Raw genomic sequence first — 17,807 nt, forward strand, 5'->3', positions numbered from 1 at the left:
GTTTGACAAGAGACTGGTCAATAAAGCCCAGCAGAGTGGAGTCTAAAAGGCTGTTATCGAAGAAAAACATGGCGCCCTTGGCACACATAAAAGAGCGCATGAAGGAGCTCACAAAGGACTCCCTTTATTGTGCTCCTGCGTGCATGTGAGAGAGTGCATGTCCCTCTGGCGCCTCCAGCATCCTCCTCTGAATCTTGACCCTCCCTGCATGATTGACATCAGTGGCCAGGGGTGGGGGCAGGTTGAGTTCAAGCTCCTCGATGACAGGAGCACTGGCGGGTAAGGCAAATCAGTCTCTCCTGCTGCTAAGGTGCCTGACAGCAAAAACCTTAATGTCCTGGCATGGAGAGGAATGGCCACAGGAAATTGGCTGTAAGATGGAACAAGTCAGTCATCCTCTCCCTGGCTCTATCATATATCCTTATAGAAATCACTTTGTTCCCTTAGTGCAGGGGTCAGGAACCTTTTTGGCTGAGAGAGCCATAAACGCCACATATTTTAAAATGTAATTCCATGAGAGCCATACAATATGTTTAAAACTAAATACAAGTAAATGTGTGCATTTTATGTAAGATCACACTTTTAAAGTACAATAAGTCTCTGAAAATATTACACCAGGCCTTAAGACACCAATACATCTCCTATTAGGAAAACGGACCAAGTCAGGCTGCTATAGAGTCCTACACAGAAACTACAAGCCAGCAGAAAACCTCACCTGAATCACGTGCTGTCCCTCACCTAACATAGAATAAAAAGACCAAAACGCATAACAAGAAGCATGTAGAAAAAACTGAATTGGAAACTGCAACAAGCCAGAGTCTCTGTATGCAGTGTAACAAAGGAAAAAAGAAACATCACCCATCCTTATAAAACAAATCAAGAAATATAAAATCATCAGCAGTAAAACTGTACTAACAAAAAGAACATATTTCGAAACAGCTGATGAGTGGAATATCCAATAATTAAAAACTCAGTTAAAACATTTCCAGATACCAACAAAATATTTCAAAATAGCAGACACAAAGACCCAGTAATGAAAAATAATAAGGATACAAACATTTTTTTGCTCTGCATACCTGGGAACGTTTGATATCCAGGTGTCCTGAGATTGTTTTGCATTAGCAGGAGGCGGGGTGGTTTGCTTGGAACTTTCTCCTCTCAGTCACATACCAGCGCTCTCTCTCACACTGGCTCTCAATGACACACCTATACACACATGCTCTCAGTACTCACATATACACATGCTTTTTCTCTCTCACTTATATAGGCTCTTAATTACACATTTACACACATGCTGTCTATCTTTTCACGCTTACACACACACACAGGCTTTCAATCACATAAATACATGCTGTCTTTTTCTCTCACACACAGACTCTCATTCACATGCTTACAAACATGTCCTCTCTTTCTCTCATTTACACACAGGCTCTCAATCACATACTCACATGCTCCCTCACCTAAATCAGCTCTCAATCACACACAGACACACATGGTCTCTCTCTCTCATTTAAACACAGGCTCTCAATCACATACTCACATGCTCCATCACCTAAACCAGCTCTCAATCACACACAGACACACATGATCTCTCTTACTTATACACACAGGCTCTTAATCAAACATACACATTATCTCTCTCACACACAAAGGATCTCAATCATACACACATACTCTTTCAAACAAACAGGTTTTCAATTACAAACTTACACATACAGGTTCCCAATGGTAAACTTACATTCATGCTCTCTCTCTCTCTCACAGGCAGGCTCTCAATCACAGACATACTCTCTTTCACATATACAGGCTCTCAATCATTCACATACATGCAATCTCTCTCACACACACACACACACAGCCGCCCCCCCCCGCGGCCCGGAAGAGGAAGTGGAGAGTATCGGGTGCGTGCGCGGCAAGAAGAGGCCACGCTAGTGCGCTCGGCATCGGCCCGAAGAAAAGAAGACTGCAGCGCGGCTCGGAGGAAAATGAAGAGCTTCAACCGCGGCCGATGGGACTCTGCCTCCGCTGAAAATGAAGAGGTAGGCGTTGGGAGGAGGCTGCTGCTGCTGCCGCGAGTTCCCGGGGTGGGGGGGAGAGAGAGTGAATGAGACTCTCTCTCCCCCCCCACCCCGGGAACTCGCGGCAGCAGCAGCAGCCTCCTCCCAACGCTAACCTCTTCATTTTCAGCCCTCGCGGAGGCAGAGTCCCATCGGCCGCGGCTGAAGCTCTTCATTTTCCTCCGAGCCGCGCTGCAGTCTTCTTTTCTTCGGGCCGATGCCGAGCGCACTAGCGTGGCCTCTTCTTGCCGCGCACGCACCCGATACTCTCCACTTCCTCTTCCGGGCCGCGGGGGGGGGGGGGGGGGGCGGGAAGAAGAGAACACGCCGGTGCCGCTGACTCCAGCTGTCCTGCCGCGTTCCGCCCGGGCTGACAGCATTTTAAGCCCGGGCGGAGGAGGACCGGGGAGCAGCTGGGTCAGCGGGAAAGTGTGGCGACTGTCTGCGAGCCAGATGCAGCCCTCAAAAGAGCCATATCTGGCTCGCGAGCCATGGGTTCCCGACCCCTGCCTTAGTGCATATGTCAACTATTCCAGCTGTTGCCTGTTGCAATCTCAGGCACTTTGTTTCCCCAAAACGAGATGTTGCGTTATTTGTTTCCACATATGTGCTATTGTAAGACATTCTGCCTGAAGTATCTAATTTGCCAATTTCCTAGAACCAGCCATACAACGCCTGTCATGCCACAATTCTAAGAGACATATATAGATAGATCCATAAGGATTCCCTGGCCACAAATTCAGTGAATGTTGTCGAAGACTTGCATCTGAAATCTTTACACTTCCACACATTCCTACCACATGTGAACATAACGTCCCACCTGCCCACAGCCCGCCAACACAATGAACTAATAGTGCTAAATTTGGAAAAGAAGATGGGGCTGCGATATGAAATGATATAATTTTTTTTTTTTAAAGTTCCTGACTCCTGAAATATAGAGATGTGCTATGGACGTTTCTTCCATGAACTTGTCCAAACCTTTTTTAAACTCCACAATGCTAGTCGCTTTGATCATGCCCTCTGGTGTTACAGTCTGGCAGGCTGGAGTCAGGAAGCAGTCCTGCAGATATGGTACAGGATTGCAGGGCAGGACTGGAGTTGGTCTTCTGTCTAATCAGCCCCCTCCCCGCAGGTTGAGCCCTGGAGTTCTGGGAGTCTTTAGGACATGTCACCTACAGAACATAATGGCTGAAGCAGGCATGGTCTGGGAGCTGGAATTAGGTACTAGCTGGGAGCTGGGTCCAGATACTGACTGGGTGCTGGATCCAGGCACTGGCGGTAAGGCTGGTATGAGGACAGGAAGGGGCTAGATATAGGCAGGGCTGAATCAAGGACAAGGGCAAGACCTGGGAAACAGACAAGCGACAACTGAGCTGGGTAGGAAGAGAAATGAACAAGATAAGTACAAGACTGGACAATGACAGAACTAGGTTACTTAACAATAAACAAGAAAGCCAGACAGGGCACAACACAGAGCAAAGTAAACCTAGTAGGTATGAAAGCCAGAGGCAGGATAAGTAGGCTCAGGCAGCCACTGAGCAATGTAGGAGAGCCTAAGCGGCTACAGAGTAAGGCAAAGAAGCCTGGAAGACTATAGAGCAGTGGTTCTCAACCCTATCCTGGGGACCCCCGCAGCCAGTCGGGTTTTCAGGATATCCACAATGAATATGCATGAGAGAAAATTAGCATACACTGCCTCCGTAACATGCAAATTTTCTCTCATGCATATTCATTGTGGATATCCTGAAAACCCGACTGGCTGGGGGGGTCCCCAGGACAGGGTTGAGAACCACTGCTATAGAGCAAGGCAATGAGCCAAGGTAGGTCACAGAGCATGGCAGGAAGCCTGGGTAGGCCAGAAGGAAAGGCAGGCGGCCTGGGTGGGCCAGAAGGAAAGGCAGGCGGCCTGGGTGGGCCACAAGGAAAGGCAGGTGGCCTAGGTAGGCCACAAGGAAAGGCAGGTGGCCTAGGTAGGCCACAAGGTAAAGGAGAAGGCCTGGGTAGGCCATAAAGCAAGGCAGAACAACAAGGCAAGGCTGGTCAGGTCAGAGAGCCGAGGTGACTCAATGAAGAAGCACTGTAGCACTGAACAGGCTGGATTAAGTAGGGCTGGGGCTGAAACATGAGGTGATCTGTAAGAAGGTAACTTGCGCAGCTGTGAATAGGGCTCCCTGAGGACCCCTGGAGGAGGGGAGGCTGTGCAGCAGACTGAACTGTGGCACAGGGAGGCTGCATAGCTGGTGAAACTGTGACATCTGGCAACACATTTCACAGCACGATAGTGTGCTAAGTGAAAAAATACTTTCTACAATCTGTTTTGAATCTGGTCATTAAATTCATGAATTGTCCCCTTGTTTTAGTATTATTTGAAAGCATAAATAGCCATTCTTTATTTACCCATTCCACCCCACTCATGATTTTATAAACTTCTATCATGTTCCTTGTCAGCTGTCTTTTTTGCAAGCTGAAGAGCCCTAGCCTGAGTAGCCTCTTATCATAAGAGATGCTCCACTATCATTTCCTTTGCCCTTCTATGCATCTTTTCTAGTTCTGCTGTATTTTTCTTGAGATGGGGTGACCAGAATTACACACAACACTCATGGTGTGGTCGCAGCAATGCTTGATACAGAGGCAATATGATATTTTCTGTTTTATTCTCAATTCCTTTTCAGGTCACTCTTAACTTCTATTTGCTTTTTTGACTACCACTGCCTACTGACAGAGGATTTCAAAGTATTGTCCTCAAGGACTCTAAGGTTATTTTCCTGGGAAGAGACTCCCAATACAATACAGAATCCTTTCAAGTCCTTTGCACTCTTCTATTATTTCCTCCACCCCCGACAAAATTAAATATAAGAACATAAGAACATGCCATACTGGGTCAGACCAAGAGTCCATCAAGCCCAGTATCCTATTTCCAACAGTGGCCAATCCAGGCCATAAGAACCTGGCAAGTACCCGAAAACTAAGTCTATTCCATGTTATTGTTGCTAGTAATAGCAGTGGCTATTTTCTAAGTCAACTTAATTAATAGCAGGTAGTGGACTTCTCCTCCAAGAACTTATCCAATCCTTTTTTAAACACAGCTATACTAACTGCACTAACCACATCCTCTGGCAACAAATTCCAGAGTTTAATTGTGCACTGAGTGAAAAAGAACTTTCTCCAATTATTTTTAAATGTGCCACATGCTAACTTCATGGAGTACCCCCTAGTTTTTCTATTATCTGAAAGAGTAAATAACCGATTCACATCTACCCGTTCTAGACCTCTCATGATTTTAAACACCTCTATCATATCCCCCCTCAGCCGTCTCTTTTCCAAGCTGAAAAGTCCTAACCTCTTTAGTCTTTCCTCATCGGGGAGCTGTTCCATTCCCCTTATCATTTTGGTCGCCCTTCTCTGTACCTTCCTCAATTGCAAATATGAACAATTTGGGTATCTAGGTATCCGGTATTCAACCATCAAATCTTGGAATGATTTAAGGTGCCGAGACTAAAAAAAATTGACTCAAAAATCTTAGTCCTACCATGCACCAACTGGAATATTGGGCAATAAGATGGCTAGTGATACTTGTTGATTCTGAACAATATATGATTTGTCTGTATATGTATTGCCAGCTTTTTTTTTTTTTTTTTTTATATGAGTGTGTCAAGAGTATGTGTAAGAATAGGGTTACCTATACATATAGTTCTAACAGCATTGGAAGTAGCTGGCATCTATATTAATGATGCCATACTAAGCCTCATCGCATCCCCTTCCTCTAACATCAGTACCCAGCTATGTTCAAAGGCAAGCTACTAAAGCCTCCCAGTGATATATTTGGAAATTGGGTAAATCCACACCTCCGAATTCCTCAGGTTTAAGCAATTCTAAATACAACGTTCAAGGTGAAACTCAAGACTTGGCTCTTCCTTCAAGCTTTCCCAGAGAGCTAATGCTTGGCTCTTCCTTCAAGCTTTCCCAGAGAGCTAATGCAGGAAGAACAAACATCCAGCCTTGTCTTACCACAATAATGTAATGCTCACATTGAGTCAGTTTTTTGTTCCAAGTTGTTACCTAAGTTGATCTTAGTTGTTTCTTAATATAATATATTACACTGTATTATAGTTCTTCTGTTCATTATATTATATTTGATATGTTCCATGTAAACCGCCTACCCGGCGATAGCTATATCTGTTAAATGTGAACCGGAGTGATATGTATTGTATACAGGAACTTCCGGTATATAAAACCAATAAATAAATAAATAAATAAATAAATATTTTAATCTAGAAGGCTTATCCTTCTACAAAAAAAACTCAAAACACTACCTTTAAGAGCCAAAAAACTGAGTTTGGAATATTGCATGGCAAGTGAGAAAATGGATATATAGAAATAAAATCACCATTTTAATTAAATTCACTCTACTCAGCCAAGATATTGTGAGGGGAGTCCATTTTATCAGATTGGATATGATTTTATCCAGGATGGAGGTGTAACTGACTGAAAAGTTTATAAAATTATTTTAGTTATCTGGATACCCAATTTTTTAATCCCGTCTGGTAGCAACCTATGGCGGCTTACCAAAAGGACCTTTGACTTGGAGTAATTACCGGTAACTAAATATCCCAATATACAACTATATCTTTGACGTATATTCATGAGAGCAGGAATGGATTTTTGTAAATTAGTAAAATACAAGGGAGGATCATCTGTATATAAGGAGATCTTGTGACTTGAGTCCGAAAAAACAAATCCATAAATCGGAGGGGAACTCCTAATTGTCTGGTCCAGAGGTTCTATAACTAAATTGAATAAAATAGGAGAAAAGGGACATCCCTGGTCTAATACCTCTGTACATCTGAAATGGAGTCGAAATATCACCATTGGACAAAACCCTCGCTATTGGATTAGAATATAGGGCTAGAATCCAGGCGATAAAATCTTCTCAAAATCCCCACTTTCTTAACATCATGAAAAGAAACTTCCATGAAATGTGGTTGAAATCCTTATCGGTATCGATAGAAGTTATCACTGGAAACCCAGTGCCTGTTGATCATGTGCATATTATTAAAAAATCACCTAGTATTATTCGTCAAGGACCTACCCTTTATGAAACCATTGATCAGGTCTCAAAGCAAGTCATCAATTCTTAATTTCAGAATTTTTGCTAGAATTTTAATATCTGCATTGATTAACAAAATAGGCCTATATGAGGAGCAATTCAGTGGTTCTTTTGATTTCTTATGTATTCATTTAATAAAAGCCTCTGTGAGATTCCTGATCTTGGCATTAGGTTCCCAAATATAATTAGACAATTCACAGAGCAGTAGAGCAAACTGCTCCAGAAAGGGTTTATAAAAACCAAGCTGAAACCCATACTGTTTTTTTTAACTCCTTAATGGTATCAGACACCAATTTTCTAAATTCCTTTCTGCCCTGGAGTGAAATATTAAATCTCCAGTGCCTAGATGACCTGATAGGTTGGCCAATGCCAAAGGTAACAGACACTGAATAACGATCAGATAGTGTACATGCCAATACATCATTGCCACTCAAAGCAGTAGCTAAAGTAGGGCCGTACATGACATAATCATTACAACTCTATGATTTATGTCTAGTAGATTAAAATGTTTAGCCCCTAACAGAGGGGTATCTCTCTCTCCATATATCTTTAAGGAGAAAAGTATTAATTAATTCCCTAAACCCTGACAAGGACTCCAACCAAATAATCCCATACCTGACCTATCCATTGTGGGATATGGACATAGAGTCTAGTCCCCCTATCACCCAATACACAACTCCCATGTATCATAGTTTAATGTCATCTCCTGTTGATCATTGTAAAACTCTCTTTATTACTGGGAGCAGAAATATTTACCAGTGTCACGGATTAGTCAAATAAATTCCCTACCAGAATAAGGTTCACAGTGAGACCTATGTACTCTGAAAGGAAGGTCTTTATGAATGAATATACAAACTCCTCTACATTTAGAGGAATAAGAAGCAACATATAGTCTACCAACCCAACCTGTACACAGTTTTTCATGCTCTTTATCTCATAGGTGCATTTCTTGTAGAAATGCAATGTTAAAGCTTTGATTCTAAAGATACTGCAAAATTCTGGCTCTCTTGACTCGCGTGGCTATTCCTCTGACTCAGAGAGACGATATGAAGATCAACAACTATAAGCTACTTTTACAAAAGCAAAATGGACATTTAGTTTCTGGTCCCATTTCTTTTCATATCCATCAATGCTAGTGACAGTAAATTATAAACAAGAGTTGCATGTGCCCACTTTGAACCTCAACCAACTAATAACATCATAACATAGAACAACCTCAAGTTGTCATTTCACCCATTCACCGGAGCTTACCAGTAAGTATTAAAGCATTTACTATAGCTGAAAGTTTTATGTTCCTACCCTCTAATCCCCACCCTCCCAATTACCCAACATCCCCAAATACAAGCTGATACTCTGGAGTCACTTCTCATATACAACAAAACAATTAAGTAAAAACAGTGACCAGTTGCACCTATGCAGCAAAAGTAAGTAGAAATCATCGCCTAGGGGTGTGTCATCACAGCCAGGAATTAACTCCTGTCACCAGAGCATATCCTCTCAGATTTAACCTCATCAGCAAAAAAGAAAAATAAATTAGCATAGTCCAGAACATGTAATGATGGATAAAAAAAAAATTGTTGAAAAAACAATAGCGGCAAGTCTTCTGGTCAAAATTGAGTCTTGAAGTGAAACTCAGTTGAATAAATCAACCCGCGGCATGCTTATTAGGATATTTCCCCTGAGACAGTCCAAATGTCAGGGATCTATAAGAATAATGTATGGAGAAACAAATACAAACTATTCCAGACCAATCTTGCATGCATAGCTAATTTAAAGAGTATATAGTTTTTAATATGAAGCAGATCACTATTATCCAGATAGCTCTGACACAACAGGGAAAATTAGTAAAAGTAAGAGGATTTTTTAAATTAAAAAGACTGTTAAAAAGATAAAAGTTCAAAACCTAAAAACAATGAACAAAATTCCAGTCTCCACATATAGTCTGAGGTTATGAACCATTCTTCCCCACTGATCTCCTTATCAGAGTTCTCCAGCTAATTATTTTGCATGACCAGTGTGGCACAGACTGAAAACGATCCTGCACAGTATTCATGGTTTAACTGCTGCCATTGTCCCTATAGGGATTTTTACCTTTTTGAACTGAATTTCCTCCCATACCAAGCCAGGAAGTAATACACCGCCTAAACAGATCAAAAATCAATTTTTTTTTAATTCTCTGACATCTTCAGCCTGGCCGGGTAGAGCATTACATAAGGTAGAGTCGACCATGCTGTCTCAAGGTTTTCTTCACTTCCATGAAACTTGCATGCTTTTTCAGGATGACTCGTGAAAAATTCTGAAAGATACATTGCTACTTATAATACATTTCTTGTAACATCCGAGCTTCATCCACGATACGAACTTTATTGGCATAGTTGTGAAATTTAAGTATTACCAGGTAAGGCTGACCTCTGGAGGCAGGGAGGGGAGCCAGGGCTCTGTGCACCCAGCTTGATCATGTATACCCTTCTCTTCACTCCAAGCCTAACACCTCCAATATCCATTTTGAACAAAACAAATTGGGGCGTCCATCCCTTCTAAATGTTCAGGAAATCCTACAATTCTTACATTTTTTCAATGTCCTCGATTTTCAATGTGATCAATTTTTTCCTGTCATGGCAGAGGGTCTCCTCTCCAAAAAAAAAAATCCACCTTCTTCTGGGCCTCAGTTATGGAAAATTCTAATTCCTCCTTGTGGCCTGCCGTCTTTGCAATCCTTGTCATTTTCTCCTGTATAGAAGAGACCAACTGAGACACTTTTTCAACTATTCCCAACTCTGTATTAATAGAGTAAGTTTTTCAAAAAAGTACTCAAGCTTGCTTTGGAGAGTTTTAGTAGTGTCCAGAAGCATTGCAGGGGTTGGCCATTCTTCGACACAAGAGTCGTCCTCTTAGCAGCTTTTCTCTAGGCTGTTTCTTGCTTGTTTTCTGTGATTTCAAAGTTTGTCTTGTGCAGGCAAGGATTTCTTTTATGATACCTTGGACATTTTGATTCTGATCGCTGAACAAAAACTCAATCTTAAACAGAATGTAAGTATCAGATCAGGGGAGCTTCATGCTCTATCAGCTTCCCACTAGCAAAACATCATGTCAGGATCTCTGCTTATCCCATGCTTTTTTGAATTCACTACCATTTTTGTTTCTACCACCTCTTCCACAATACCATTACAGGCATCTATCAACCTTTCCATGAAAAAAAATATTGCCTGATGTTTATCCTAAGTCTACTCACTATGATCTCCATATCATGACCGCTAGTGCTACATGTTTCTTGCCACTGAGAAAGTTTTGCTTCTGTGCATTTACAGGTTGCAGGTATTTATATGTCTATCGTATCCCCATCTCTCTTCTTGTCTAGGCTATACATATTTAGGTCCCTAAGTCTCATATGGTTTTTGATACAGACCCCGCATCATTTTGATTGCGTTTCTTTGGACTGCCTCCAGACTATTTATATCCTTTCCAAGATACAGCCTCCAGAGCTAAACACAGTATTCTAGGTGATACCTCACCAATGACCTGGACAGAGTCATTATCACCTCCTGTTTCATTTTCAGACTTCTTCTGAAGACACTAATATGATACTCTCACTGCACCAATTTCTCTCTCTCTATGTATCTATAATGAAATGTCTGCTTGCCCGTCTGTCTGGGATGACTTCACTTCTCACCTAAACATTTACGCCATGGCAAGATTTGTAATAAAAGCTGGTGTGGCATCCTCCTGTTATATATACCACTTAGGGAGTCTTCCCTGGGGGTGTGTGTGTGTGTGCGGAATAGTGCAAACCTGATTTTTGTTCTTAAGTTGTCTTTCCAAAGACATCTCACCATGTTGCAAAACTGCATTTACAATATACCTTTCAGTTTTGAACATTAAGATAAAAATATGCTAAGCACCAGTCAAGCATACGTTTTTTTTCTGAGAGTCAGTCCTTCCTGTAACTTCTTGGGGCTGGGCAGGGAGGGAGCTAGTCCTTCCCGTGGCTCCTTAGGGCTGGGTGAAAGGAGAAGTAGACCTCCCTGCAGCCTTCAGTGTTATACATCAAGAGGCTTTAATCAATTAAACAAAATGTTTACATTCTTGTCTATAATAGGGACCCATGGCACTATGTGCGGTAATAATGGTCAGAGAAGAGATACAGGCTATTCTCTGGCTGGTTTTCTATGCACTTTTATTAATTTAAAACATAAGAAAATAAGAAGTTGCCATACTGGGTCAGACCAAGGGTCCATCAAGCCTAGCATCCTGTTTCCAACAGTGGCCACACCAGGTCACAAGTACCTGGCAAGTACCCAAACACTAAGAAGAACCTATGCTACTGATGCCAGTAATAGTAGTGGCCTTTCCCTAAGTCAACTTGATTAATAGAAGTTAATGGACTTCTCCTCAGGAACTTATCCAAACCTTATTTAAACCCAGCTACAACTGCCCTAACCACATCCTCTGGCAACAAATTCCAGAGTTTAACTGTGTATTGAGTGAAAAAGAATTTTCTCTGATTTGTTTTAAATGACCTACATGCTAACTTCATGGAGTGCCCCCTAGTCCTTCTATTACCCGTAAGAGTAAATAACCGTTTCACATTTGCCCATTCTAGACCTCTCATGATTTTAAAGACTTCTATCATATCCCCCCCTCAGCCGTCTCTTCTCCAAGCTGAACAGTCCTAACCTCTTTAGTCTTTCCTCATAGTTGGTCGCCCTTCTCTGTACCTTCTCCAGTACAACTATATCTTTTTTGAGATGCAGCAACCAGAATTGCACACAGTACTCATGGTGCGGTCTCAACATGGAGTGATACAGAGGCATTATGACATTTTCCATTTTATTCACCATTCTCTTCCTAAAAATTCCTATCATTCCTTTTGCTTTTTTTGACTGTCGCAGCACTTTGAGCTGATTTCAAAGTATTATCCACTATGACACCTGGATCTTTTTCCTGAGTGGTAGCACCTAATTTGGAACCTAACATCATGCAACTACAGCATGGGTTATTTTTCCCTATATGCATCACCTTGCACTTGTCTACATTAAATTTCATCTGCCATTTGGATGCCAATCTTCCAGTCTTGCAAGGTCCTCCTGCAATTTATCACAATCCACATGTGATTTAACTACTCATCCAAGCATTGAGACTGGAGTACTGTGCTGGAGACCGTATCTCCGAAGGGATAGAGACAGGATGGAGGCAGTCCAGAGAAGGGTGACCAAAAAGGTGGATGGTCTTCATTGAATGTCTTATGAGGAGAGACTGAATAATCTAAATATGTATACCCTGGAGGAAAGGAGGCGCAGGGGAGATACGATACAGACTTTAAGATACTTGAAAGGTTTTAATGATCCAAAGTTAACAACAAACCTTTTCCGTCGGAAACAAATCAGCAGAACCAGGGGTCACGATTTAAAACTCCAGGGAGGAAGATTCAGAACCAATGTCAGGAAGTATTTCTTCACAGAGAGGGTGGTAGATGCCTGGAATGCCCTTCCGGAGGAAGTGGTGAAGACCAGAACTGTGAAGGACTTCAAAGGGGTGTGGGATAAACACTGTGGATCCATAAAGTCTAGAGGATGTGAATAAAGAGTGGATAGCTCGCGGAAATGATGGTTACTACCTGGATATAATACCCTTATTCAATAAACATACACACGGTTAATGTGACTCCAACATTGCTCTAAGCTTCTGTAAGAATTCCAGGATCACGAGAACTTTAAATGAGCATGGTTTGATGTTGTGGTCTTCGCACCAGGCTTCAAATACTCTCCAAATCCTTATGTACGTTAACAATGTGGAGAACTTGCATGCTCCGAGGAGGGTGTCGATTACAGCCCCCGAGTATCCGCTCTTTCTCAGGCGGGCCCTCTCAATGGCCAGACTATAAGAGAATTGAGTTGGGTCCTCGTGGAGGATCGGACCTTGTTGTAGAAGGTCCCTGTGTGGAGGCAGGGGTAGGGGGTTCCCTGCCAGCAGTCTTCTCATGTCTGCATACCAGGGTCTTCTTGGCCAATCTGGAGCCACCAGAAGAACTAGCCCTCTGTGTAGTTGTATCTTGTGAATGATTGCACCCAATAGGGGCCACGGCGGGAAGGCGTATAGCAAGATCCCTGGTGGCCAGGTCTGTACCAGGGCATCGATCCCTTGGGACTGTGGTTCCCGCCTGCGGCTGAAGTATCTGGACACTTGGGTGTTGGATCTGTTTGTCAGAAGGTCCATGTCCGGTGTCCCCCACCGATTCACTATCATTTGGAAGGCTGCGGACGAAAGCTTCCATTCTCCTGGGTCTAGACTTTCCCTGCTGAGGAACTCTGCCGTGATGTTGACTTTCCCGGCGATGAGGACGGCGGAGATCTCCTGGAGATTTGCTTCCGCCCACGACATCAGGGGGTCTATTTCCAGGGACACTTCTTGGCTTCTGGTTCCCCCCTGTCTGTTGATGTAGGCCACAGTTGTGGCGTTGTCTGACATTACTCTGACCGCTTTGCTCAAAGTCTGTGAGCGAACCGCAGATAGGCTAGTCTGATTGCCCGCGCTTCTAGATAATTGATGTTCCATTCCGCCTCTTCTGTGTTCCACTGTCCTTGGGCGGTTAACTCCTCGCAGTGTGCTCCCTATCCTCGTAGACTGGCATCCGTGGTGAGTAGGGTCCAGGTTGGAGAGGATAGTCTTGATCCTCGGCTCATGTGGTTGGCCTGCAGCCACCACCGTAGCTGGTTCCGGACTCTGCCTGGGAGTGATAGACATACGGTGTAGTTCTGGGACAGAGGGCTCCATCGTGATAGAAGTGAGCGCTGTAGGGGCCTCATGTGGGCTCGCGCCCATGGCACAACTTCCAGTGTGGATGCCATCAGCCTGAGGACTTGCAGGTAATCCCATGCTGTAGGATGAGGATTGTTCAGCAATGTATGTAGCCGGTTCCACAGTTTTAATCTCCTTGTGGGGGGGTCAGGCTGACCTTGTCTTCTCTGGTGTCGAATCGGACTCCTAGGTATTCCAGTGACTGTGAGGGTTGTAGGAAACTTTTGTTTGTGTTGACCACCCATCCTAGGCTCTCCAGTAGAGTTATGACTGCTGGTTGCTTGGTGGCTTTCCTCCGGTGGCTTTGCCCTGATCAGCTAATCATCTAGGTAAGGGTGGATGAGGATTCCTTCCTTCCTCAGTTCTGCCGCCACCACTACTATTACCTTGGTGAACGTCCGGGGTGCTGTGGCTAACCCAAAAGGTAGTGCCCGGAACTGGTAGTGACGGTTCAGAACTTTGAAGTGTAGGTAGCTCTGGTGTTCCTGATGAATTGGGATGTGTAGGTAGGCCTCTGAAAGATCCAGGGATGTGAGAAACTCTCCTGGCTGTATCGCCCTTATTATGGATCACAGGGTTTCCATGCGGAAACGGGGAATCTTCAGGTGGTGGTTGACCGACTTGAGGTCCAGGATGGGCCTGAATGTTCCTTCTTTCTTGGGGACGATAAAATAGATGGAATAATGTCCAGTATTTATTTCTTGTGGAGGCACTGGGGTTATGGTCTCGAGGGCCAGTAGTCTGGACAGTGTAGCTTCCACTGCTGCCCTCTTGGAGAGGTTGTGGCAGGGGGACTCCACGAACTTGTCTGGAGGGGTGCGTAAAAAATCCAGGTAGTACCCCTCCTGAATGATGGCTAGGACCCACTTGTCCGAAGTTATCTCGACCCATCTGCGGTAGAATAGGGCTAGTCTGCCCCCTATGGCTTCTTCCCTTGGACGGGTCGGCTGAATCTCATTGTGGGGTGCGGCTGGGGTCTGTACCCGAGCTGGTACCCCTCTTGTTGTGCTTGTTCCGAAAGGACTGGTTCCTGCTCGTGGGGTGGGGCGCTTTATAGTTGCTCCTGTAAGGATTGAAGCGCTGTGAACTTCTGCCCCTGGAGGACCTGGGAAAGGGTCGCTGGTTTCTCTTCGTTTTATCCTTCAGCAGGCACAGCACTGGGGACTCTCCCCATTTGTCGGCTAATTTCTCTAGTTCACTGCCAAACAGGAGGGATCCTTGTGAGGCAAGTTTTGGAAGATGCGTCGGTCGACCAGCTTCGGAGCCAGAGTTGCCTTCTGGCCGCCACCGCAGATGACACTCCTCTGGCCGCTGTACGCACTAGGTCGGAGGCAGTGTCCACGAGGAATGATACTGCTGGTTCTATGTCTTCTCCCGGGGTGTTGTTCCTGGTTTAGGATAAGCAGGCATGTGTCACCACTGTGCAGCAGGCCGCAATTTGTAGAGACATAGCAGCTACGTCAAATGACTGAGGATGGATTCCAGACGCGGTCATGTGCATCTTTGAGCGCTGCTCCTCCCTCTACTCTAGTGGTGTGCTCAGAGACCGCGCAGACCATGGCATCAAATCTTGGGCACGCAAGAAGATCTTTGGTCGCCGGGTACATGGCTGCCAAAGCTCGGCCCCCTTTGAATGTGGACTCTGGGGCATTCCATTCCAGGTCAATCAGCTATTGTGCCGCTTGTAACAGAGGGAAATGGCGAGAGATCTGACGAAGACCCTCCAGCAGGAGGTTCGTTTTAGGTTCCCCCGAAGTACCTGGGCCCGGGATAGCGAGCTCCGTCAGACATTGGGTGACCAGGTCCAGGAGCTCGTCCTTTGTGAAGAAGCGTCTCATGATTCGGTGAGGCTCTGCCCCCGGGGGGGGGGGGGGAGCTCCCCCTCTTCTAGGGGCTCGGCTTCCTCTTCAGAGATGTCCGTCCCCATAGGTGGAGCTTCTGGGTAGTGGAAGCCTGTGCCTAGGTCTTGAAGGGCCTGGGACCTGAGGGTCCTCCGGCGGAGCATGTGGCTGACCAGCCGGAGGTTCAGTTTGCATTTGAACAAAGGCGTGAATCCTCTTGAAGAACTCCACCAATGAGATCGACGCTGGATCCAAGCTGAGGGGCGCTGATTCCCTGGGGGTCCCCGTCTGTGGGGAGGTCCCACTGGGATCTGCTAGGTCCGGGGTACTCCCTGAGGAGCTAGTACTCGGCCCTGGGTGGGACTGGCCCTGAACTGGATCTCCCAGGGCCTCCTCACACTGCGTGCACAGGGCATTGGCCTCCTCGCTTTGTGCGGCTCTGATGTAGCATGCTGGGCAGAGGCCTTGAGCTTTTATCCCTGTTTCTGGTGGTGCCATGCTGTCGGTGCATAAACTCTTATGCGCTCTGCGTTCAAGGTGAACATGTGAGTTGTGCGCGTAGCTGTGTGTCCAGCCGTAGATATGCATGCAGCTCTGTGCATGCAACTTATGCGCACAAGGTTTTATGTGCCTGTAAGTCTATGCGCACAAGGGTTTTGTGCGCCTAACTTGGTTTTGTGCGCTCAGGCCGGATGGCGAACGGCGCGGCGAAAACGGGCCAAGATGGCGACGGCGAGCACGCGGGCAATATGGCGACCCCATTGAAGTGTTTCCACGTGGGTAGACCCTTGGAAATAACCTGCTAGACTGGCCCTGTTAGGGTGGATCATCCCGATGGCACTGGACCTGGCCGGTGGCCTGTGGTTCTCCTCGATCCTCGGAGACCGGATTAAAGCAGAAGATATCTATCTTACCTTGTCTTTGGCGCTTCCCAGTTTCATCCCGGGCGGTCTCTGGCTGCGGGGGGAGAGGGCAAATACCTTCACCGCCGTGCTCAAGGGTGCACCCGCTGCCTCTCAGCCACGCCCAAGGATCGGGGGCTAGGTCCTCGCCGCGATTCGGCCGCCGGACCGAGGCTTACCTCCGAGGGACCACGGAAATCACCTCGGGAATCTCAACTGGGGGAGGGACCCAAGGGTATCACCGCAGGAGAGCGGGGCTCGTCTTCAGGTAGGTTTTTCCTTTAAAATTTGGTTTTCTTCTTTGAATTTGGTTCTAACGCTGTGAGAGCGTGCAGATAGTTCCTAACTGCTATGGAGACGGAAAATGCTGAAGAGCTGCACTTCCTGCAGGGGTATATGTACTAGGGGCTGACGTCAGATTGAAATCTGATTCGTCTCCAACTGCTAGCAGGAGTACACTATACCCATTGGTCCTGAGTCCATCTGCTACACGCTAGGAAATCTGGGGATTTTCTCCACAGATGGGGTTCATTGGTCCATGAAGTGAAATCTCAATGACATTGAATATTGGGGAAAAATATATCAATCCCTGATACAATCACAGTAATAAATCTGTTTTGTAGAATACCCAAAATATAAGCCAAGTTTGGAACCATGATTATTGTTGCCCAGTTCTAAGATTTTTAGCCACTGAATATTATAGCATCAGTCTCAACAAATAACTTACCATCATACTCAGGGAAATAGTCAACTAGATGAGAGTACATAATTTTCTCTTCTAGAAGATCTTTCTTGTTTAAGAACAGAATGACTGAGGAGTTCTGGAACCAGGGATATGTGATAATTGTCTTAAACAATGCTTTGCTTTCCTCCATTCGGTTCTGAAATAGAAGACAAACACATAATTAGTTCATATTTAATAAACTAAAAATATAATTTGTGAAAAGAAGATACAATGTACAACCATCAGCAACAAATGCCGGTTCGAGAAAGTAAGTGTAGTGCAGTAGGTGCATCCAGAGAGTGAGAAACCTTCAAATCTGGTTCAGCATACTATACTTTAACAAATTATTTATTTACGGCCTGACAAGGACTACAAATCTCA

The 17,807-nt window shown here is 44.9% G+C and overlaps 1 protein-coding gene across 1 annotated transcript in view; it reads right to left on the minus strand.

The window, feature by feature from the left end:
* The window catches only part of LOC115099137 (guanine nucleotide-binding protein G(q) subunit alpha), a 516,345-nt gene that overhangs the window by 30,337 nt on the left and 468,201 nt on the right, over positions 1 to 17,807 (minus strand). Inside the window, exon 6 of the mRNA XM_029616504.1 lies at positions 17,430 to 17,583. Within this exon, the coding sequence (XP_029472364.1) occupies positions 17,430 to 17,583 (154 nt within the window). The remainder of the gene's footprint in view (positions 1 to 17,429; positions 17,584 to 17,807) is intronic.

The sequence above is a fragment of the Rhinatrema bivittatum genome, chromosome 1, assembly GCF_901001135.1.
Source record: "Rhinatrema bivittatum chromosome 1, aRhiBiv1.1, whole genome shotgun sequence".
In the NCBI taxonomy this organism is placed as follows: domain Eukaryota; kingdom Metazoa; phylum Chordata; class Amphibia; order Gymnophiona; family Rhinatrematidae; genus Rhinatrema; species Rhinatrema bivittatum.